Here is a 25,119-nt window from a genome sequence, read left to right as displayed (position 1 = left end):
GGTGTAAAATGATAAAACATGGAATATACCGCTCGCAGGTCTCAGTAATGTATTTCAGTGCTCATATTTTGTATGCATTCCAGTTAGGAACAATACAATTTAAAAAAAAACCAATTAATAACAGTATTTTTTGTGCCAGTGTATGACGCGCACTATGAACCAAGATCACAACTGTGAAATTAATACAAGTGCGTAAAATTACCGGGTGAGACACAGCACTCAGTGTTGCACAGATACACTCTGACCTATATTACTATAGTAGGTTACTTATCTGTGCATGCTCACAATGCACCTTGCAGAAAATAATCACCAAACAACAGGTAACAAGACCAGGTCAAAACCTAGTATATGGCTGGACCGGCCGACCAATAGTTTAACTTCATCACTCTGTCACTCAGTCATTGTTGCGGTGAAGCCAAAAATAATACAGGAAATTAACTATGAAGCATGTAAAGTATATATAGAAGTGTCCATATTATCTCAATGTAGATTTTTTGTAAACTAACTTATGATGGTGTGTCGGTTTGCATTATTAATTATTTGGAATGTGTGCATACCGTTTGAATTTAAATTATGTTTGTCTTATGTGTGCATCTCACTTCCCTGAAGGCCCTGACCCGGTTGCATTTTAATTCAATTTTTATTCAGACTTAAAAGCAAAGCTCTGCATGTTATATTGCATCTGGCCCATGCTGCCCACTTTGGTGTTTAGATACAGTACATCCATCTCGGTCTCCAGGTTTGGATAATTACTGAAGCAGTACAGGTTAAGTACCTTGGCCGTGAGGGCAGTAGCAGTGCCCCATGTGTAATCAAACCCGCAACCTCTGAATTATAAGTTTTAATATCACCACTTAATGTCACGGTGTTACACTGCCAACCACATGCACATGACACAATGCATTATTCTCGTATTGTCTCCAACACTCTTACTCATAAAACCGTGTGTCCTTTGACCCTTTAAGGCACGAGGTCACAAATGTGTGCCCAGAAATGTTCTTAGCCGAACATTCTAATGCTGATGTCACAATCGCTGCTGGCGATTGAAAGCAACGGAGTTCTAGAACACCGGCTTAAGAATTCTTTGGGGGAAAAAAGAAAAAAACATTCCAAAAGGCCTGCTCTTCGAAGGGTTTAAAGTGTTAGTGTCTATGGCGGCTGTGAATGGTGCCGATTATAGGAGCGTGAACTTGTTGCATATTGGCCAACCCCCCTCCCCACAAGCAAACAGCCTGCCTTTTTTTTTTTCTTCTTGTTGTTCTTTTTTTACGCTCTCCTGAGTCTGCACTGCATGGTCACCCGGCCGCATCACCCTGTCTGAGAGACGAACCCAGAATGCTACAGCGGTTAGCATGCGAGGACGGCTGTGGTGTTCAGCCCGAGTGTGTTCAGCTGCGCTGCCTTTTCACCCTCCTGTGGCCTAGTGCAGCTGTCTCGGTGATGCAGATATCTGCACTGGTACACTGCTCCTTAAGCTCGGCCCCGATTCAAACTGAACTTCTGGGCTTTTTTTATAAGTACCACCAGAGTGGCAACTTTTTTTTTTATATTCACGCGAAAACCTATTATGTGGGAACGGCCTGGATGTGGTGACGGAAGTCCACTGGACTAAACATTTCCTTAATCCGTCTGAGGTAATGAAGAGGCACTCCTTTGTCAAGGATTTTTGGCTCAGACAAAACATGGAATATTCATACAATGCAATTTTTTTTTTTACTTTGTCCGTTTTATTTCGGCATAATGCGCAAGTTGACCAGAGAGTATTTTGCTGTGTTATTTCTGTTTGCAGTAGGAGTAAGCAGGGGTGGGGGGGTGGGGGGGTGGGGGTGTGGTCAGATGGCCCGTGTCGTCTCATGCTGAAAGCAATTGCTGAGCCAGAACGTTTCCTGACAGTTTCCATATCAAATCACGTGCAAGAATGGTAGCGTTTCCTCACATGAAATAAAGATTAGGTGTTCCTGAAGTGCTTCCCCCAACACTCCAACTCGTCCTAACTACTGCTTGTGTTTTTGCATAGACTGCGTTGTTGCTGTTCTTGTTTGTGTTAGTGTTAATCAGTTACAGGGTCCAAGTTGAACTATGCAGTTGTTCCCTGCACTTGGAACGGTACTTCTCTCTAGGGTTTTCGACACACTTGTTCCTGGTTGTGGTTATACACTTTGTTGTACGTCGCTCTGGATAAGAGTATCTGCCAAATGCCTGTAATGTAATGTAACTATCTACCTTCAGTAGCCTGGTCAGGCTGCTGGATAGTCCAGTCAGGTTGCAACCAGCCATATTTTATTTTAAAATATAATTAGTCTTTATTGCAGTGTTAACATTCAATACATCAATTTGGTTTACAAACCAAACCAAACATCAAATGCTGATGATTATACAGCCATTGTGAAATAAAAAAAGGAAGTCATTTTTATAGCTATTAGCTCTAAGAGTAGGGTTTTTTTTTTTTTTTTCCAAAATACTGTCAGTGTTCTAGAACTCCTTTGCTCTCAGTTACCGGTAGTGATTGTGACATCAGCATTAGAATGTTCAGAATAAATTCTAATCACATGTTCTTAGAACATAAAGGATTAAATGCATTTTATATTTAATCTCACAAACCAAGACCGGCTCTGTGCATTTCATGCATATATACTATCACGCTTCCAGTCTATCATATTGTGAATGATCACTCGTGAAACCAATTATACAACAACGGCAGAATTCCAGATACATATTTGTCATTTTACACCTTAAAGGGGTTAAACACGTCTCTGCTGTATGTGGACTCCCTCCCCTCCCACCCCCACCCCCCACCCATAGCCCCAGCCATATTAGCCAGTAAGGTAACTAGCTAATCTAGTCAGCCAGGCCAGTGACAAATTGCCCTTTAGAAACCCTGAACGTGGGCTGACCTTCTCTATTCAAATTTACTATGTGTGGTCGGCCTGCCAGGCAGAGCTAGATTAATGTGGTCGTTGAAGCAGCCAATAGCTGAAGCATATGCCTGAAACTGGTGCACCAATCGGACTGCAGCGTGTCATGTCTATGAAAGATTTTCATCTGTAAGATTACAGGAATGTGGATGAATACTGTATGTTAAAAACGGTATTTTATGGTTTATATATTTTGCGGTTTTCTATCCCGGGTGAGCCTGCAGAGCATTAGAAATTAAAGGGGCAAATTAGAAAGTTTATCAATAAATTACAAATTCAGAAAATACAGAACGGAAATATTGAGTATGCAACCAGCTACATAAAACATAATTACTGTGAACAGCTGAAGTGTTTGAAGTCAACACAATGCTGTAAATGTGATTGTTTAATACAAATGTAAACACATCTAGTACAATTGTCTAGTAACCAACAGCACCAATTTTTAGACCAGTCGGCAATCAAAAAGAGCTACACAGTAGAAATAGTTCAAGCAAAACATTCAAGATATTTCCAAGGGGTATCAATCCGTGGACCTTTTTGTTTTTGATTATGTACAGTACGCTATCTTTCTCATTCAAAGTTTACACAAGGACCAAATTCCTTGTACAGTAGTGGAAGTTCTCAGCCACAGCTTCAGAATGTGGACACTGTCACACAGCCTTTATACTAAAAAAAAAACGAACTTGACTTAATACAGTACTTGAGATAGAAGGGGGAAGTCAAACATTAAAAAAAAAAAACATTTAACTGAGGAAGTTGCAGCAAGCAACTTAAAAAAGAGGAAGTTAAGCTACACTTCCACATCGCACAGCGTTTCTACAAAAGCCAGTCTCAGGCAGAGCTGGACCTGCAGTGTGTGTTTGAAGGGGAAAAGAAATGCATAGGTAGTAAATCACTTGTGATGAGCCTTGCGTTCCGTGCTTCGTGTTTTAGAACTGGTTCCGTCGCTAAGGCCTGACCCTTCCTGGCGCTATACATTTGCGTTTGAGCGTCCTATCAGAAGCCAGAAGCTGCGCTGCATCCTGCTCGAGTCCACTTCGCCGTCGAACATGGTCGCCGCCGTTTGAGGACAGTGGTTCACCGAGAGGACGGAGGGCAGATCTTTTTATCCAGGTAAATGTTTTAAAATGTTTCAGCGTCACCTTTTGTTGCCTGGATCGTTCAGTTGGGAACCTCCTGTGGATAATTCTGTGGCTGTTTCCCGGCTGGGACAATCCCATTTGTTTCAAAGTGGAATAGGTGGAGTGGTTGACTGGCGCTGTAATACTTTGGAAACATTCAAGGTCAAAGAATATTACAATATGAAAGTAAAACCAGCATTAAAATATATTAATATATTTTTAGAAACGTACATTCATTTAAGTATTGTAGTATCGAAATATGCAAAATAGTTTCTTAAAGGAGAAACAGCCAGCTTTTCACTGAAGGATATATTGAGGTATACAAAGGATCGTTATTTAAAAATAATGGTCAGTATTATGACCAGACTGCATTTAGGTAAGAGCAAATAAGAGCTGTGTTGGCTGTCATGAACGATAGTTTATTAAAAAAATTAAATTTGTTTATTTATTATTTCAGTAGCATTATTTAACATAGTGTACAGAATGGTGAAATGAAGCTGCATATGTTAGTAGAAGATAATCTATGAAAATAATGTGAAATATAATTAGGTTTAATACTTTAAAAAAAAGTTTGGTTAAAGGAAAATTCATTATTACTGTAACCTACTAATAAAAATAGTTTCACGAGGAGAAGGGGGACTACGACGATGGTGCTGATGTCATAATTAAGACTTGATGTAAATTAGGGAAAATGTATTTAATTATTTACAGCTGACTGAATTTACCCGAGTTTTGTCTTTACTCCTACAAAATGAAATAGAAAATAATAAATGCTTTTAATTAATGCTGCTATACATTCAATTAAATTCAATGACGTTGTTTAGATATTGCTTTTTCAAAAAGCACAGTACAGTATGTTAATATTTCTTCATTGATTATAATATTTTTAAATATATATTTTGAGGTGAGAAGGAACAATTTAAATATACATTCTTTGCCATTACAAAAAAACAGTTGCCATCAAGAGAGATTTTCAGGCAAGATTTTCACTTGAGGCAACATGCATTTTAGAGATAAAAATCTGTGGTTCTAAAATGGTACTAAAATACACTTGAGACATACATTTGAGATGCATGTTTGCCTTTTTGTAATTTTTTATTGAAAACTTTTTGGCATACCCATTCTCAAATGGAATAGAGGTGCATTTATTTAGCGTAAACAGCATACACAAGTACCTCACTGCACTACCTCAATTAAAAAAAAAAAACATCACATAGGCAATTACATTGAAGTCTTCCCCGCATTTGGCATATCTTCAAAGATGAATGATTATTTCGAGAAAAGACTTAAAAGCTAAAAGCCATGATACATTAATTGCTTCTAAATAATTATATTACTAATCCACAGCCTACACTTGCAGTCCGTGAGGATATAAGAACAACATAGAGGGTTAACGTTTTATTTCTGTAATATGAATCTATTCCTTAGCAATGACAATGAGTTGTATTGCATAAATAAAAAAAGGTGAACTTTATAATCCCCATAGAGAAATGTGTCTTGAAGCTACTGCATTACAAAAGGTATGGTAAACATAAGATAATGCACATAACTAGATACAACAAAGTGTGCCTTCGTAGTACACATGCAATAAAACACTGTCTTACAGGACCACCTTTCAAAACAACTATTAAAAATTCACTTGGTAAGCTTAAAGCTGACCATCTTAAGAATTTTAAGGAAGCATTTTTTTTTTTTTTACGTGAACTTTGATCGTTTAAAATAACCGGGTATAAGCAGCGCTGTCTTTTTTCTTTTTTTCTTTTTTGAATTGGAGGGTCACTGGGCAGGGTTGCGTTTGTACACTCAAACCAGGAACTGGAGACAGCTCTCACGCTTAACGCTGACTTCCTTTGATAAATCCGTTGGTGGTTTTACAGAGCGAATGTTCCTTTAGCCCCACGTCAAACGTCTAAACCACCGCACAGTTTTCAGGGCCTGAGCCAGCCTGGTCAGACAGCAGTGTAGAGTAAATGTTATAAGGTTTTACACAACCCCCCGAGTCGGACAATAAGACACCAACTGCCATTCCAACTGCCAGTCCTCCAGCTGTCTTATCAGTGAATAATGTAGAACATTACTTTTTTACATTGTTGGATCTTCATTTGTTTGTGTACGGACAGTATGTCTACCTCTAAATAATGATATTTTATTTATTTATTTATTATTGTTTTTTTTAACTTAGTGTATTTATCCTACCTAGATGTTTCTCAGTATGTACAGAAAACATTGAAATTCATAATTACTGTGCAATGATGCTTTTTTAAATTAACTTAAACAAATAAATACTGGGATTCAAGTATTCGAAGACTTTGGAGAAGTTTGTAGTGAAGCAGTGAGGTGGAGACCTCTGAACTGAACTTAAAAATGTGTTGTTTTTTTATCGTTGTTGCTCTGATATGGAAATAATATATCAATATTACATCGTACATGTTTCTGAAATTTAATTCCGGGTGCTAAAAAAAATAAATTAAGGTACACAGTTAGGTAATCTATTAAATATTATACTTAAAACTACAAATTTGTAGGTATATTGTACCTGCAAAAATATATTCTATCTATTCAGAAATATGGGACATTCAAAGCAGAATGTGTTACTGATGGGTATTTTAATGTTACAGAACATTATGTGGGTTCACTCAATGCAAGAATATGTGTATTTACCTCTGGGGAAGCCAGTGCATTGATAAGGGATCCTACAAACAGCCTGAAAAATCAAAGAAGTTGATGTCACAAACTGTATATTAAATGTAGGTCTTTATTGGCAATGGCCTTTTGGGGAGAGCGCTCATTTATGTGAATGGATATTCTCCCACGAAGGCTATTTGGTTGTCTGTAAATAAATGATAAGCTTTTAGGAACAGTAAACAAGGGTCACAGAAACGCACACGTTGCAGAGCCTCGATTATTTAACATTTCCTGTGGTCATGAACAGAGCTGTATCTGAATTTCATATTTGAACAGCTGAGGCCTCTCAAAAAGGTGCATAAATAATGGCGGTTGAAACGATCGCAGTCAGAAATGAAAAGTGCAATAAATTACAGACGTGGCAATTGGGCCGCATACCTTTAAATATAATAAACGGCCATGACATTGTGTTCCACTCTATTCCATGCTGTGTATATAAAGTAACAGAGAATGCAATAGGACTTGTGCTCTGAAAAAGACCTTGTAGCCGAAATACGTTAGCGGTTGACTTTGTAATATTTTAGTGCCAAATAAATATCAAGTGCAATGCAAGTAAATACTCTTTTTGTAAATTTTAGCTCTTCACAGCTTCAAACAAATGTGTTTTATTTTGATAAAAATAAAACTGTCCCACCCCCCGCTGAGCACTCTGCCACAATTTGTTATTTATTTCTTTTTAAAAAAGAAAACTTTCTTCAATTCTTCACTCTAAGACTTGTCGGATGGGGACTATTGCAAATATGAGCTAATCGGAAATAGTCAAATTCAGATCAAGAAATGTCTTGTGTATGTATTGTATGTATAAAATGACTTGATGTTCAGTGGGTCAGGTGGCGCCAAGGAAGTCATCAGCCTTTCATTTTTTATAAAAGTAGAGTAGACCTTCAGATGCTTCTGATTTCAGAGTGAGACATCCAGCCTTCCAGTGTAGAGGCTTCTATAAATAACCGTGTGTGAGTGTATGAAGACTGCCTATGTGTCTCTGAACAGAGAACTCTTTGCTGAAATACAGGCCTTTTTGCACAACCAAAATCCAGTCAGACTTGTGATCATTTCCCTTCTCAGTTCAGTCAAGTATATACATTTAAACCTACATCTGAACTGAATAAATGTCTATATTTATTTTTACCGACAAGGCTAGCAGAGCTGGGTCAAATACGTATTTGTTTTGGATTCAAATACTTTTCTGTGCTCTGTTGATCTTGCCTGGTGCAACTGAGCCTGCCAATAGGACCAAAAGGTGGGCTTTACACTTTTTTGAGAGAATGTCATAGGTTTCAATACACCAGGCAAACTTAGTAAAGTGTACAAATGTATTTGAAGCCAAAACAAATACTGTATGTATTTGACCCAGGTCTGAAGGCTACAAAGGGGTTGTTCTTGAATTACGAGACATTTTCAAATAGCCGTGCAAATAAATCAGTGAATTAAGAATGAAATCTTAAGGACATTGGTGAAGTGGTCTGTTGGGTAAAGGTTCCATTCTCCTGCATTTTTGTGGCCATTTCTACGGTGGAATGGTGGTGGAATGGTTTGTTGCCATGTTGGTGTTCATTGTCATGTTGCCAGGAAAACAAAATTGACCCTGTCAAACTTCTTCTACAATGGGTAAGGAACTGGGCTCGCAGGTTTGATTCCCGGGTAGGACACTGCCATTGTACCCTTGAGCAAGGTACTTAACCGAAATTGCTTCAGTATATATCCAGCTGTATAAATGGATGCAATGTAAAAATGTAAAAAGTTGTGTAAGTCGCTCTGGATAAGAGCGTCTGCTAAATGCCTGTAATGTAATGTACTATAAATTATCTCATGACTCAACAACTAAACCAGCAGCGAGTGATAGCATCGATTCTTAAAGATGGCCACACCCCTCATATGACTAAACCAAAGTTCTGTGTCGGTAAAATAAAACCACAAATTTTTTTTTATCTTCTTGAGCTCTCTTGCACAACTCCAAATGTATACTTTCCAAAAAGAATGGGTTATATTGGGCGTGTATGTGAAGCAGCTTTTGTAGTGCCGGACCTTGCCTTTTGAGGGGCCCTAAACAGGACTTGTGTATCTATATATATATCTATATATATATATATATATATGTATATATGAGTGTGCGTGTGAGTTTGTGTCTATATATCTACACAGACACACGCACACACAGTTGCGGGTCACTTATTGTGTCAGGTCGGCTTTGAGTTTATGACAGTAATTTAAGACACAGACAACAAAGGGGCAGCAGTCAAACAGCAGTGAATAACCATCTAACCGTAGGTTTGTGAGGACGCTAGCCTGTTAGCCTGCTAGCCTGCTGGCCGTGGTGTGGATCAAACGGTGACTAACTATCAAACCGTCAGTTTGTGAGAACACTAGCCTGCTAGCCTGCTGGCTGTGGTGTGGATCAAACAGTGGCTAACTATCTAACTGTCGGTTTGTGAGAAACGCCAGCCTGTTAGCTTGCTAGCCTGCTGGCTGTGGTGTGGCTCAAACAGTGACTAACTATCTAACCATCGGTTTGTGAGGACGCTAGCCTGTTAGCCTGCTAGCCTGCTGGCCGCGGTGTGGATCAAACGGTGACTAACTACCTAACCGTCGGTTTGTGAGGACGCTAGCCTGTTAGCCTGCTGGCCTGCTGGCCGCGGTGTGGATCAAACAGTGATTAACTATCTAACCGTCGGTTTGTGAAGACGCTAGCCTGTTAGCCTGCTAGCATGCTAGCTTGCTGGCTGTGGTGTGGATCAAAGGGTGATTAATTAATACCTAACCGTCGGTTTGTGAGGACGCTAGCCTGTTAGCCTGCTAGCAAACGGTGGTTAGAGCGTGTCAGAGGCGCGAGCCGGGGCATTCCGAGCGCCCGCTGTCGAATCGAGGCGGCTCTCCTGTTCTCACGTACCTCCTGCGTTTCTGCACGTTTTCGCTTGGACAAGAAGGCTGTGAAAACCCACAAAGAGTTCGTTCTTTTTTTTTTTTTTTTTTTTGGTATTCCCACCACCAATGTGAGCTTTTCCGCTCATAGCTTTGCTTCACACCACACGCTTCCGACGGCCATGAGCCTCGAAGAGCGACTGTGAAAACTATGAAGACCACAAACTCCTACACAGGGCCAGTTATGAGCATAGGCAAAGGCGGCTTGGGCAGCCTTCGTCCGGGGTGGGGGAGGCAAACGGGTCCGCGTCTCATCCCCACCCCCCCCTCCCCCTCCCCCTCCACGTGTGCAATCCCGCCTAGACCGGCAGAAAGGCTAGAGCCATATCGGCCCCTGCAGTGATTCAGATGTTGCAGGTTTGATTCCTTGATTCCCACAGCCATTGAGCAATACAGTTAATCTGCATGAATTCATGCCCTGCGATAGATTGGCGGCCTGTCCAGGCCAGGGTGTAATCCTGCCTCTCGCCCAATGCATGCTGGGATAGGCTCCAGCATGCCCTGTGACCCTGCGGGTATAGATAATGGATGGATGGATGGATGCATGAATTCAGTAAATTTCCATCAATGTAGATGCAATGTGTTTGTATATAAACAACATTTATTGTGCCTAAATGTTAAAACTGTCACTGTAAAGGTAACAGTTAATAGAGCTCAACTTATTTTAAAGAGATGTGAATGTATTATAGAGAAGACAGTTGGGTGTGCTGTAGGCAACAGGTTGTGGATGTCTGCACAGTAAAGTGCTTCGTGTTGAATCAGCTCTTACAGAGTGTATGTGGTCCCTATTGGACCATACTGAAGTTGAATTAACTCTGGACCATTCAGTCCAGTCATTTCAGCAAAAAAATGTTTAAACAGCCTGTGCCTGGTGGTGAGTGATAAATAGAAATAAAACAATAAACTAAAACGAGACAAATTTTATGAACGGTTCCCGCCAGGTATAAACAGAAATAGAACATTCGTGCAGCCCAGGCAGCCCCGAAGATCTGCCAGTCAGCAGGACGCGTGGAGACGGGGGTATTTATTTTGGGCCAGGGGGTATAAATTATTCATGCTGCCATCTGCATAAATTCTGTGGAGGCACCTGAGTGGGGTGCGAGGGCGGTTTACCGTTCGCTCTCAGCTGGTGCAGTACCGGGAGCTGGGATGCCGATGAGGGACCTCTGAACTTCACCTGTTCCGGTGCTTCACAGTCCCGTTAGCATTTTCCATGCATGTCCAATCAGTGCCTGAAATTAACCTCGATTTGGATGGGGAAGCCGTTTGAAGAGGACCTCCAAAGTCAAAGTGTCTAGCTTGACTTTGGCAAAAAAAATGAATCAGCGGTTTGTTATGTTGTGTGTGCAGACTAGCCATCTGTAGGTTTTCACCTGTTATATATCAATATATGCTGCATGTTAAATATTCATTTGTTGTGTATGGAGGCCCTTTCGAATTTAGGAATGTTAGTCCGCTACATTTCACCCTTTTACCAAGCAGTGCTGGGATAAACATCTCATTCTTTTACCAAGCAGTGCTGGGTTAAACATCTCACCCTTTCACCAAGCAGTGCTGGGTTAAACATCTCACCCTTTCACCAAGCAGTGCTGGGTTAAACATCTCACCCTTTCACCAAGCAGTGCTGGGTTAAACATCTCACCCTTTCACCAAGCAGTGCTGGGTTGAAAATCTCACCCTTTTACCAAGCAGTGCTGGGTTAAACATCTCACCCTTTCACCAAGCAGTGCTGGGTTAAACATCTCACCCTTTCACCAAGCAGTGCTGGGTTAAACATCTCACCCTTTCACCAAGCAGTGCTGGGTTAAACATCTCACCCTTTCACCAAGCAGTGCTGGGTTAAACATCTCGCTCTTTTCCCAAGCAGTGTTCAGTTTAGACCTCTTTAGACCTTCCTGTGCTGAATATCTGCAAGCTGTTACTGGCAGCGAAAGTGTAGCTATAGAATGCATGAGTCATGAGAGAAACCTGGTGTCGCAGGTCCGCAGGACCACACAGGCGCGGACGGGCACAACGCTCACGTTTATTGAGGTTTTAGCGAGCCACAGAACTGTCACTGTCGTTGCAGTCGTCGTCGTAGTAGTTGTCGTTGTTGCGGTTGCTATTGTGACTCTGCTCTTTGACCGTGTGCGTCTGTCATTCCCCCGGTCTCACTGCAGGCAGCACATACAGTACCAAGCACTAATCACGTAACTGCCCACAGCTGCGGCTGCCGGCCGGCTAAACCGCACCCCCATCTCTCCGCCGGCAACACGACCACGCCGCCCCCTCACGCCTGGAATACAACTACGTGCCATGCAGAGTGGGGTTTGTGTTTTAGGGTGAAATAAAATTTGAGAATGTAAGCTTGTCAGTTAAAAGAATCTGTGAGTCATAGTTCAGACACTTTCATCATGATTACACATCCAGTTTTTTCACAAGATTAAAGACTAAATTATTCACAATGGCGACTAATGAACTCCGACAAGTTCCTCCCGGCGTAGCAATAAAAGTAGCTATTACTTGGACGTCTACAGAAATTATAGTCCATTTGTGAACTCTGCATCCTCTTTCGACGTGTCCCCATTCCACACCCCAAAAAGTTTTAAACACCAAAATCCAGGGGCCTTGAAACACAAAAATTAAATCTTTTAAGATTTGGAATCAGCTTGCTTTTCAATTTTGCACTTTCAGAGAGAGTGGGTGTCAAAAATTGTTTATTTGCATATTCTTGAGTAAGGAATGTTTTTAGTTCTTGTGCTTCATTAATCATGAGGTCTGGTGGTAGAGACGAGGAGCCCAGCATGGAAGGGGCTGCATTGGCCCTCATGCGAAATTACCAGCAGCTGAACTAAGAGCTGGACTGAATAGGTTGTGAGGAAGGAGTGGATTCTCTGGATGTTTTACAGGATGAATCTGCATACCCAACATTCTACCGTGATGTTTTGAGGAGGACAGTGTGTTTGTCTAGTACCACAGATCTGAGATGACTGGTGGGTGAAGATGGCGGTTAGAGGGATTGGAATGGAGGAGAGTGAAGCTGCTTCTGCAGAATGGGGCTTCCTCGGCCTGGAAGCCAGACTGGTGATACACGGTCTATGGCCTAGATTGAACAGTGGTCTCCAACCCTGGTCTTGGAGAGCCACAGACCCTGCTGGTTTTTGTGGCTACTCTGCACTTAATTAATCAATCAGAGCAGTTGAGGTGTGATGACGAGCAAGACACCCTGCAAAATGACCAATGGGGTCTGTTTTAAGTGTGTCACAGCTCAATTCTGTTGCTTACACAGTGCAAAAAATTCAATTTCAGAGAACGTGCACAGAACATTCATTCAGATGTATAGTAATCTAAGCCCAAGCCAGAATGTGTTCATAGTAATCAAGTGCAATTTATTTATTTCACAGTTCTTTCATTTAACAGTGATAAGTGAGCTCAGTTTTGCGAAAACGCACTTTTAATTTTAAATTCCCCACATTTCATTTCATGAAACAAAACTGAATATTGATTGCTGGGTGATACATCGTGTGATTGCGTTGCGATTAATCGCAACGTTCCCCAGATCGTGACGGTCTTCTGTCTCTTGGGTTTTCTCAGTTCACAAAATGGACGCCAGGCGCACTTTACACCGAGTAGAGCGTTCTGACCTAAGCGGGCGCGAAACAGGCAAAAGAGTCCACCCAGAAAAAGAAGAGGGAAAAAAAGGTTGACAGCTTCTTGTTCTCCATCGCAGATCGACAGGACCATTTGTTGTCTGTGTGTGTGTGTGTGTGTGTGTGTGTGTGTGTTTTTTTTCCACTGCAGCAGACAGCCTTTGGCTTTCAGTGGCTCGGTTGCCATAACGATGACTTTTTTACAGCCAATCGAGTGCCCTGATTTGGTTTGGAATCTTCTGTGGTCACACGCTGCCTCGGTCGCATCACGCATATACTGCATATGTCTTCTTTAGGGCTTTTTTTCAAAAGGGACAGAACTTCAAACAGGTTTTTCTCAGTAAAAAAAAAAACAAAAGACAAAGGGGGCCGGCTCGCGCTCCTCCATCCAGCTTTGATGGGGTCTCGCGCACTCGGGCTGCTTCGCGCTTGTTCTCCCGCCACTAGGCTACGCGATGCAAATGTCAGCGCCTCTTAACCCCGCTCTATGGAAACACTCACCACCGTCTGTCTAACACAGTCTTTAAATGACTTTTTTTCTTTTTTTCTTTCTTTTTTTTGCGTGTTCTACATGGCAGTTGTGTTTGTGAGTAGATTAGGTTGTCGCTCACTAAGCTGATCAGCCAGGTACATTATTAAATTGCGAGTCTCGAAAGGCTGAATGGCTTGTTTTCATCATCTTATGTTCTCATTACAGTGTACCATAGGTATAATGTAAGACAGCAAAAGCACAGTCATTTGCAGTTCATACACGTTTGTCCACAAATGGGTTCTCACGATAGAATGGGTTTTTGTCATTTTTAAATTATGCACAAGTCAGTAATTATTTAACTGAAGTCTCTTTAAATTATGTTTTAACTTGCACAACAACCCTAAGAAAGTTTTAGATAGGGCTTCATTTTGGACAGATGTGGGTAAGGATTTTTTTTTTTAATTCCATGCCAACTTCTGCATTTAATTATTTTATTAACCCAATTATTCATGTGATCTCACGTTTTCGCATATTTCCCTTATTTTACTTATTTACCTCTTATTTTATATTTTACTTACTCTCACTAAAGTTTTTTTTTTGTTTGCGAAAAAAAATTTTTTTTTTGCCAAAATGAAAACTGGAGACCCATGTCTTTGTCTGAGGGGTTTTATTGTGGTGTGGTCTAATCAATAAATCCAGTGTTGAATACAGCAGTGAATCCAGTTACTGTAATTAGGTAATTAAACCAGGGCCAGGGATGGAGACAAAAGCATGCATGTTACAGAGGTCCTCCAGGAGTGATATTTCCTAACCCCTGATTTATGTAAGACTGCACTTCGGCATTGTTCAAACGCATGGCCTCCCAAGCGCGGGTTATAAAATATAAGCCTGGCTCTTTTTAAAGAAAGGGAAGGCCGTCGCCCCGGGCCAAGGTCTGAAGCTCTTCTCGTGTTGCGCAATAGTTGGATGCGAAATCGGCCCAAAAAACGTTGAACAGGAGTCGTACGCTCAGACCACCCGCAGGATTTCGCTGTACTGTCCGGCTCACAGCAGTTTAGATGTTGGGGGGGAAAGAAAATTTTGGAATTTTAATAATGATAATTTTTTTACTGCCTGCGGCAGAGAGAATGAAGGGTTAAGAGGTTGAGAGGAAGTCAGGCCGTGTGGTCGGAACAAACGAAGCCTGAAAAAAGAATAATTGCGTGTGAGAGCGAGCAGTGCCCAGTGTGCCGACCGCAGCTGGGATAAGCGTGGCATGTGCCGGAGATTATCATCGCCCATGCGTCCCTCGTAGCCATGGACATACGGGAATAGGTGTCGCATAGTAGCCAGAAAGCTTTTATCATCCCTTGTAAAAAAAAATCATAGGAGGTTTTGAAATGGTTGATTTTTGCATAGACTGTGTTGTTGCCGTTCTCGTTTGTGCTAGGTTAATCGAGTTTTAACCTTAGTGGTCCAGTTGATTATGTGTTGTTCCTCACTTGGACACGGTACTTCTCTCTAGGGTTTTCAACATACTTGTTCCTGGTAATGGTTATACACTTTGTTGTACGTCGATCTGGATAAGAGCGTCTGCCGAATGCCTGTAATGTAATGTAATGTAATGTAATGTAATGTAATGTTGATGCCTTCGATGATTAAGAGAATAACAGAGAAGCAGTCGAAGAACTGAAGTTAACTGTGTTTTCTTTTTCAACGCTTTGATGAGTAGGTTTTTTTGGAATTATTTTTTTTCTAAGTTCTAAGTCGGCATTCTAGAACTCGGTTGCTTTCAATTACCAGCAGTGATTGTTATACCGGCATTAGAATGTTCAGTTAAGAACACTCTAGTTACACTTTACAGTGATCTTACATTGTAAAAGGGTTAAAACGATTTTTGATTTGAGCCCTGGTAGGCTGTTTTTCCCCTGAGTGACGTTACTTAAGTAAAACACATCCATCTGTGCTGACTGATATCCGGTACGTCCGATGTTTGATGCAAACTATCATCAGTTACACAAATGCACTGAGACTGATTTACGTAAGTACATCAGTGAAATATCAAATCCATTTGAGGTTCTCGGAGATAGTCACTGAGAGCACTTGCTCTTTTGGGAGCCTCTGACCCTGATAAAGGGTCACTGGGGACACCTCTCCGATCTGTCGGGCGGTCCGACTGTAGGCCTCTGGCCTCCTGTGGCAGTGATTAACACCCATGTATTGCTCTCTTGGCCGTTGCTAAGATACGCAAACGCTATAAAAAGCCGTTTATAGGCGCAGCATACGAGTAATTGAAATAACCTTTCCTGTTTCAAAATGCGATGAGGAAGAAATGTCATTATAGTAATTATCCTGAGTCATAGATGCCACACATGTGTGGGGGCTGGGGGATGGGGGGATGGGGGGTCGAGGGGGGGGGGGGCGGGGGGGGGGGGGGTTGGTAATTTCTTCTCCATGATCCTGGCTTAATTCCAAAATGAATAAAATATATCTAAAACAACACATATGTGATTTATGAATTTTAAATATGGGCGAAATATTCCAAGGCCTTGCTGAAATGCTTACCGGCTCACGTTCATCCTAACTAAACCGATCAGGTTATAAATCATCAGCGCACAGCTCTGTTCCTGGAGGGCCGGTCTGTCTGCTGGTTTTTTGTTCCAACCGTCTACCTTAGTTTTAGTTTTTCGACTGCTCAAAAAGCCATGCTAGTTCACTCGTCTACTTGAGCACAGTAAAAAAAAACCTTTAACTTTAACCTTAACACTTGTAATCTGTGGCTTATGCAAATGTCGGATCAAGATATGACTGAGCTAATTAAATAACTGAAAGCAGAAGTTGGCACAAAATCCTGAAATGAATAGGGCCTTGTTTTGCAAATAAAACAATTCAGTGCTGTTTTCTCTGTTGACTGAAGCAATGTACTGGGCGTAGTTATCACTGGATGCGGTGGCGCTGATATTGCTGCAGTAGTGAGATTTTACAGTCCTGCAGGCTATGGGTTGTGTAAAGCATGTGCATGATATACATAATGTGTACAGTACACCATTTCACACTCACTTTCACTTTTCAGAGATTAATAAATATTTTTTCTTCACTAAACTCTCATGTCTCATGGACTGTAACTTGGTCTTACATCAATTGAAATTTAATTAATAAATAAATGAATTACAGCACTTTCACTGGGAATGCATGTGCAATTAAATGGAAAATATATATAATAACATATATTATAATTAGAGTAAATCAGTTCTGAAGTTTACAGCAGACTTTCTTTTCCCGGTAAGATACGATGCTCTACTGAGATGATTCCATTATGGAGATGAAATATATATCTATTTATCGGAATATATTGTCAGTATATTGCAACCCATGACAATATATTGGCAAATATACAAGTGATTTCTTCTTTGATCTTCTGTGATGTGTGACACCATTTAAAAGTATATTGTCATATTTACAAAAATAATTGCAGTATTTTCCATATCCATAAGCTTATGTATACATTTGTTAATCTATGTATGATGGTTTTTAATATTGTAAGCTGTACTATACTGAAGAAACATGTCCAGTATCTGTTTAAGGGACAATACACACTTCTATTCAGCTCGAATCTATTCAGTTCTTTTCTTCTCCTAGGAGTTTAGCGAGAGACTAGGGAGCAGTTTGGGGGGACATCCCGGTCCGGAAGCAGTTTGCGGGACGTCCCGGACAGGAAGCGGTTTGGAGGACAGCCCGGTCCAGAGCCAGAAGCAGTTTGGGGGAGACAGGCCCGGTTAGGGAGCGAGCGTCCGGCCTTTAGGATGACGGCGGACAGAGTCAACGCCCTGCCGTTCTTCTTCGGCAACATCACCCGGGAGGAGGCGGAGGACTACCTGCGGCAGGGCGGCCTGAGCGGCGGGCTCTACCTGCTGCGGCAGAGCCGGAACAACCTGGGCGGCTACGCCCTGTCGGTGGCGCACGACCACACGTACTTCCACTACACCATCGAGCGGGAGCTGAGCGACACCTACGCCATCGCCGGGGGCCGCTCCCACGCCGACCCCATCCAGCTGATCGACTTCCACTCGCAGGAGAGCGACGGGCTGGTGTGTCTGCTGAAGAAGCCCTTCAGTCGGCCACGGGGGGTGCAGCCCAAGGTGGGGGCCTTCGAGGACCTGAAGGAGGAGCTGATCAAGCAGTACGTCAGGCAGACCTGGAACCTGCAGGTCAGTACACGTCCTCTCTCCTCCCTGCTCGCCTCCCTTTTCCCTGTCTCCCCTCCTTATCCCCTGCTCACCCCCCCTCTCCCCCTGTCTCCCCTCCTCTCCACCTCTCCTCCCTCTCCCCACACCATCCACCTCCCGACACCCCCCTTCCTCTCCCCTCCCCCATCCCCTCTTTCCTCCTCTCTGTCCCCTCTCTCCCTCTCCCCTCCATCTCTCCTCCCACCCTCTCTCCCCTCTGTCCCCTCTCTCCCTCTCCCCTCCCTCTCTCCTCCCCCCTCTTCCCTCCTTTCCCCCCTCTCTCCCTTCCTCTCCCCCCTTCTCCCCACTCTCTCCTCACCCTGAGCCAAAGGATAAATTTGGGAAACATATGAAGGAATGTCCACCTGCTCAGTGTGTGAACCCATCTGCAACATCTACTGTCCCGGACTAAAAAGGAGGGAAAATCAGGGATGACATCATCTCAGATGCACATGATGAAATCCCACAGTCAGGTTTATTAGTCTGTCAACCCACCTTGAAATGGCCTGATTGAGAACAACTGATCGGTTAGTATATCACTGGAAATATGTACAGGATGTTTTCATCTCTATAACAGACATGAGTCTACAACTCATTATCTGTGCAGGAAATACGTTTTGGCTTGACCTTGGTTCCCTCGGAGCTACTACGTGTTGCTAAAAGAAATTAGCAAATTTTTAAAAAAGTGAACTGAGTCAATCTTCTTCCTGTCCACTTTAAGCATGTTCTGCTTGTGTGATGTTGCTCACTCCCACAACAGAACAACAAGGGAGGATTTGAGTCAGTTCTTTTGTAATGTGTGCAATTGTCATTCCATTCCAGTGAACGAAAGCAAAGCAAATATTTTTGTGAACATTCTTACAAGCCAGTGTCCACCTGGCTAATAGACAAAGAAAACTGGTCAATGAATGGCGTAGTTTTAGCTGTGGTTTTAAATGGTTCCTGAGAACTCTCCATTTTACATATTCTGATCTGGCCAGTTGCTGTGAGCTCATCTTTTGTATTATTGGCTGTCCTTTCAGCAAATGGCTTACGAAGCCTCGGATCTGTACTTTGGCAATATGGCTTTGTGATGAGATGCTAAACAAATGCGGGATGTTTGAAGGTTTTATTTGTGAGTTGCGAGGCCAACGATTCGAAGGTCTTATTTTCTGGGTGCAACCGCAGTGGCTGAGTGAATAAAAAAGATGAGTGACAGATGGGGCTCTGTGTAGGGCAAATGCTGTTTTTTTTCGTCCCCTTTGTGATGCCCCCTTCCATTACATTACATTACAGGCATTTAGCAGATGCCCTTATCACAACTTTATTTATTTTTACACAGCATTTACATTGCGTCCATATATACATCTGGATATATAATGAGGCGATGCAGGTTAAGTACCTTGTTCAAACCTTTCGGTTACAAGACCAGTTTCTCTGGATTTGCTCGTGAAACTTCCAGCTTTTTACTGGATCAGAAGTTCCCCTCGCCAAATATGGCCTGTCCAGGCCCACCGGGTGGATGTTTCTCCAGCAAGTTCAGGGGCGAAGACCTAGACGCCGGCAGTGAAAGAGGAAGTAGTCAAACCACAGCCCAAAGGGTTTTGGATGTCAGGGCAGAGACAACACAGGAAATCAACTGAAATCTGATTGGTTTAATTTAAAAACTGCCCAAATGTTGTAGAATGTTCTAGATCCCCCCCCCCCCCCAACTGAGGAGTTTAATTTCAACTTGCTTCCTGGGTTTACTGAAAGGAAATGGAATGGACCACAACCCTGGTAGTTATGAATGGCTGTTGACTTGAACATTCTGTATGAAATAGTGACCGAGTTTTTTGCTTTGGCTGCAGTGGACCTGTAGCACCCCAATGTCCTACATCAGTATCCTGTAGTACCATGCTGAATTCCCAAAGGTGATTTGCATTTCTATTCAGACAAGATTCTCCGTTAAGGTCTAGAGATGCCCATAACTGACATTTCCGTAAAATTGGGAAAGCCCGCTTACTCATCAAGTTGAGGAATAAGCACTAGTTCTTTTTTTTCTTTCTTTTTTTAAACTGTGGACAGAATGGTACTTCTCTCTGTACAATGACCGGAAAGGAACCAAAACAAAAATCACCCAATGGTGTGCTGCCTACTCAACCAAGCATGCTCAGGGTTCAGACGTATGGCTCTAAAACATAAACATTTTAGTCCCGTGTCTGACATTTTAGTCCTGAGTCTGACATTTTAGTCCTGAGTCTGGCATTTTAGTCCTGAGTCTGGCATTTTAGTCCTGAGTCTGCCATTTTAGTCCTGAGTCTGCCATTTTAGTCCTGAGTCTGCCATTTTAGTCCCGAGTCTGCCATTTTAGTCCTGCGTCTGCCATTTTAGTCCCGAGTCGCCATTTTAGTCCCGAGTCTGCCATTTTAGTCCTGTGTCTGCCATTTTAGTCCTGAGTCTGACATTTTAGTCCTGAGCCTGCCATTTTAGTCCTGAGTCTGACATTTTAGCCCTGAATCTGCCATTTTAGTCCTGAGCTGTGGGGAGGGAAGGTGGATTTCAGGATTTCTCTCGTCACCACTGCATAAGCACCACCTAGCTACCACCTTGCCAGAAACGTGTCTTTTCCTCCAAGCGCTAGCTGTCTATTAGTTCACTGTGTTTAAAGTGTGATCCTAAACTACTCTGATAACCAAAACCATGACCCTAAACTACTCATCACTGATAATCAACCATATAACCCTAAACTACTCATCATTGATAATCAACCCTATGACCCTAAACATTGATGGCCAGGAGTATGATTCAATGCCTGTGACCCATTTCCAGTTTTGCATTGCTTAACTTTAGTTCCAGCTGAGTCACATCCGTACTCATGTTAGGAAACATTAAATCGTGTAGCAGTCCCTACACAGTCACTACACACAATACAGTAAGTACAATACAGGAAAACAGTAGCACTTAGACAAATAATATAACTATTATGCTGTATAATTCAATATATAAATCCATAGACATAAGATGCATCCTAAGATGCCCCCTGGGCCTGTTTTAAAAATTAACTCCCAAATGGTGCTGTCTACAGTTTTTCCATACAGACCTCCAAGTGACTTTTACTTTTCAAAGCCAGTGTGTTTGTGTACTCAAAGCGAGCACGTTCATGTCAGTACGTAAAAAAGAGAGCATGTTTGTGTCAGTACTGAAAGTGAGCATGTTTGTGTCAGAACTCACAGCATGTTTGTGTCAGTACTTAAAGAGAGTGTCTTTGTGTCAGTACTGAAAGTGAGCATGTTTGTGTCAGAACTCACACCATGTTTGTGTCAGTACTCACAGTGTGTTTGTGTCAGTACTCAGAGCGAGTATGTTTGTGTCAGTACTCAAAGTGAGCGTATTTGTGTCAGTACTCAGAGCGTGTTTGTGTCAGTACTCACAGTGTATTTGTGTCAGTACTCAGAGCGTATTTGTGTCAGTACTCATAGCCTGTTTGTTTCAATACTCACAGGGTGTTTGTGTCAGTACACACAGCCTGTTTGTTTCAATACTCACAGGGTGTTTGTGTCAGTACTAAGAGCCTGTTTGTGTCAGTACTCACAGCGTGTTTGTGTCAACACTCAGAGCGTGTTTGTGTCAGTACTCACAGTGTGTTTGTGTCAGTTCTCAGAGCCTGTTTGTGTCAGTACTCACATCATGTTTGTGTCAGTACTCACAGCGTGTTTGTGTCAGTACTCACATCGTGTTTGTGTCAGTACTCACAGTGTGTTTGTGTCAATACTAAGAGTGTGTTTGTGTCAGTACTCACAGCGTGTTTGTGTCAGTAATCACAGTGTATTTGTGTCAGTACTCAGAGCGAGCGTTTTTGTGTCAGTACTCCGAGCAGGTGTGTTTGTGTCAGTACTTACAGTATATTTGTGTCAGTACTCAGTGCAGGTGTGTTTGTGTCAGTCCTCAGAGTGAGCGTTTTTGTGTCAGTACTCAGTGCAGGTGTGTTTGTGTCAGTAATTACAGCGTATTTGTGTCAGTACTTACAGCGTGTTCCTGTCATTACTCCAAGTGTGTTTGTGTCAGTACTCAGAGCGTGCTTGTGTCAGTACTCAGTGTGTTTGTGTCAGTACTCAGAGTTAGCATGTTTGTGTCAGTACTTACAGCGTGTTTGTGTTAGTACTCAGTGCAGGTGTGTTTGTGTCAGAACTTACAGTATGTTTGTGTCAGTACTCAGAGCATGTTTGTGTCAGTACTCAGAGTGAGCATGTTTGTGTCAGTACTCAGAGTGAGCGTGTTTGTGTCAGTACTCAGAGCGTGTGCGATTTTTGTTTGCAGGGAGCTGCCCTCGACCAGGCCATTATCAGCCAGAGGCCCCAGCTGGAGAAGCTGATCGCCACCACAGCCCATGAGAAGATGCCCTGGTACCACGGCAAGATCACACGGGAAGACTCCGAGCCCCGCCTACTCTCCCCGCCACGCACCAATGGCAAATTCCTGTAAGGGCCCACCCCCCAGAACCAGCCCACTCTCCTTTGGACAGCTGTGAGAGGCTCTGTTTGCTGCTATGAAAAATATGTCAATCATGGGTGGGGTCCATTTCATTTTCATGCAGTCAGTTCAGCAAATTATTGAAATTCACTAATTACAACAACAACAAAAAATCATACAACATTATGGGCTCTGAATTTCAGATAATTTCCTCAATTGGCTTAATTTAACTGGAATGTATCCCAACTCTCATGTCAATAACCCTCATTGTCTGCACTGTGTGCCATTTTGTCCCCGTCATCATTTTTCCTCTGTGGTTTCACTTTAGCCTGCACTTCTGTTTCAGTAAGGGCCTACCCTCTTGTGTCAGCAAAGCAAAAAAAAGAAAAAGAAAATGCTTTTTTAATGTATGAAGATACAAAACCAACAAAAGACGAGCATACGCTTCTTTTCGTATGACAACTACTACTTCTTAACCATTACCAGAATACAGATTTCCTCTACGCTTTAAAACTGTGAAACACTGTAGCCTAGTTACCCGGAAGAGCATGAAGACCGGCGAAACGGCGCAAAACGTACAGATTCTTCTTGGTCTGCGTCATGACAAAATGTCAGTCCCTGCGTTTGAGAGAAAGAACATCCTCTCTCAAATGTCGTAGATGAAAAAATAAACCCAGGGCCGCAGCGCCGCGTATTTCGCGCTGTTGAAAGCTGGCCCCCTTCTGTGGTTTCCGTAGTGACAGCGCGCGTGTGACACTTTCCTGTAGTGACCGAAGACCAAATGGAAGAGGCCCCAGTTCTGCGGACGGAGAGACGCTTGAGCGTGGGAGCGCCTATAAGCTCAAAGAGCCTTGTTGCCATTTCGACATGTTCTGTTTTTTTTTTGTTTTTTTTGGCCAAAGACGTTCGTGTTAAGAGGCGTCAGATCCAAAGGGAGACGTTTTTGTCTTGCGTGTCAAACAAGGTCGCCACAGTCATGGGTTTATTCTGGGTTTACTTGCACTTTCAGCGTTGAAAAAGCATATATTTATAACCAGTGCCTCTGAATGATCAGTTCAGTGCATGCATTTAAAAGTGTGTGTGTGTGTGTGTGTGTGTGTGTGTGTGTGTGTGTGTGTGTGTGTGTGTGTGTGTGTGTGTGTGTGCATGGCAGTCATTTGGCAGTTTGCCATTCGGTCCTGTGCCCGGTTAAAAATAATCAGCCTGTGTTACCGCAGTTAAACATACATACGGGCGCTTCAGGCGCCACCTTGTGGTGACATGTAAATAGCAGCGTTATTATCAAGTTGATTATCTTGATGCTACTTACCACTGTAGGGTCTATATCATTGGCAAAGTAACCATGGAGTATAGTTAGTGAGTGAGCCTCATCTTTATGTTTACCTTTAGTTTCCAGCACATTACATCTCAGGGGCTGTATAATAATTTTGTGTTTCCAAGTCTTGTTTTAACCTTTTCAATCAACTGTGAAATATGCATAAATCGGCCATATTGGTTTTGTTGGAGCTAACACCTTTTGGACATGATTCAAAGCTTCCCTTAATAGTCTCAAGTGTTTCCTTGAGGAGAAATTTCGCTTGAATCTGACATTTTTTTCACCGCCCCCCTCCCCCCCCCCCCCCCCCAGAATCCGACAGCGGGACTCCAACGGCTCGTTCGCTCTGTGCCTTCTTCACGGCGGCAACGTCATGCACTACCGCATCGACAAGGACAAGGCGGGGAAGCTCTCCATCCCCGACGGCAAAAAGTTCGACACACTCTGGCAGGTAGCGACAAACACATTTAATATATTTTCATTCAGATGGTTGACCCAGTTTAAAATTGTCAAAACTTTACTTTTTTTTTCTCAAACGTAAGTCCCTACTATGATCAAAAATGAGGAAACTAGAGAACTGTACCGCCCTATATTTACACTTTACTCAGTGAGCTTTCTCTGCCAAGAAACTGAATGCACAGACATGTTGTGTGCGTTTAAGTTTTTTTTTTTTAAATGTGTTTTTATTTGTTAACATCAGGGTAGATTTTAAAATGGACCAAGGTCTGTATATAATTTGCCATGGCATTGCCCGGGGTGGGTTTTTAAGTCAATGAGATGAATCTCTGTGTCCTTATGCCATTACACAGTCCATCAGCTTATGAAGCTTATGAATGAATATATTCAATTTTAGGATATGATTCAAACTGGAACGTGGAAATTTCATAGAGCTGAGGCAACTAGACCAAATGATGCGATAGCTTGCTCGAGAGCTAGCTCACAGAAAACATGGCAGCTATATAAATTATTACTATATTACGAGAGCTAGCTTGCAGAAGGCATTGCATAACACACCTGCGTTGTAGTCAGCTTGCCTGGTTAGCTACCTTGCTTGTCAAGCTAGGAAAGGAGCTAGTCGAGTCAAGCGTTGCTGGTCCACAATGCAGATCCACGACATGTGACGTCACATCATAGCCGACAGCCTTTCCAGTTTTCTCCTGTAGCATTGAAACGGCGGCGATAACTCATGCATGCATTACCTCCATCAAACCAGCTGGTGGAGCACTATTCCTACAAACCCGATGGCCTCCTCCGGGTCCTGACCGAGCCTTGTTCACGCCTGGGGGGCGCGGGAGCCGGTAGGTCACTTGTTCCTTTTTGTTTTTTCGTTTTTTAAACACAATGCACTGATTCAGACATTGACCAGTGTTTATGTGAAACCCTGGGGATTTCTTTGGAAAACCTAGTCGAATTTTCTTATTTTCTAT

The 25,119-nt window shown here is 42.5% G+C and overlaps 1 protein-coding gene across 4 annotated transcripts in view; it reads left to right on the top strand.

Moving 5' to 3' along the window:
- The first annotated feature begins 3,697 nt into the window (after positions 1-3,697).
- syk (spleen tyrosine kinase) overlaps positions 3,698-25,119 on the top strand; it is a 35,655-nt gene continuing 14,233 nt past the window's right edge. For all 4 annotated transcript variants that reach the window (XM_064307405.1, XM_064307404.1, XM_064307403.1 and 1 more), the window contains exons 1-5: positions 3,698-4,028; positions 17,360-17,928; positions 22,225-22,385; positions 24,005-24,143; positions 24,906-24,990. In XM_064307405.1, coding sequence (XP_064163475.1) covers positions 17,524-17,928; positions 22,225-22,385; positions 24,005-24,143; positions 24,906-24,990 — 790 coding nt within the window. In that variant the 5' untranslated portion in view covers positions 3,698-4,028; positions 17,360-17,523. The remainder of the gene's footprint in view (positions 4,029-17,359; positions 17,929-22,224; positions 22,386-24,004; positions 24,144-24,905; positions 24,991-25,119) is intronic.

This window comes from Anguilla rostrata, chromosome 14 (assembly GCF_018555375.3).
Source record: "Anguilla rostrata isolate EN2019 chromosome 14, ASM1855537v3, whole genome shotgun sequence".
Lineage (NCBI taxonomy): Eukaryota > Metazoa > Chordata > Actinopteri > Anguilliformes > Anguillidae > Anguilla > Anguilla rostrata.
Note: the sequence above shows the minus strand (reverse complement) of the source record. Positions and strands in the feature narration are given on the sequence as shown.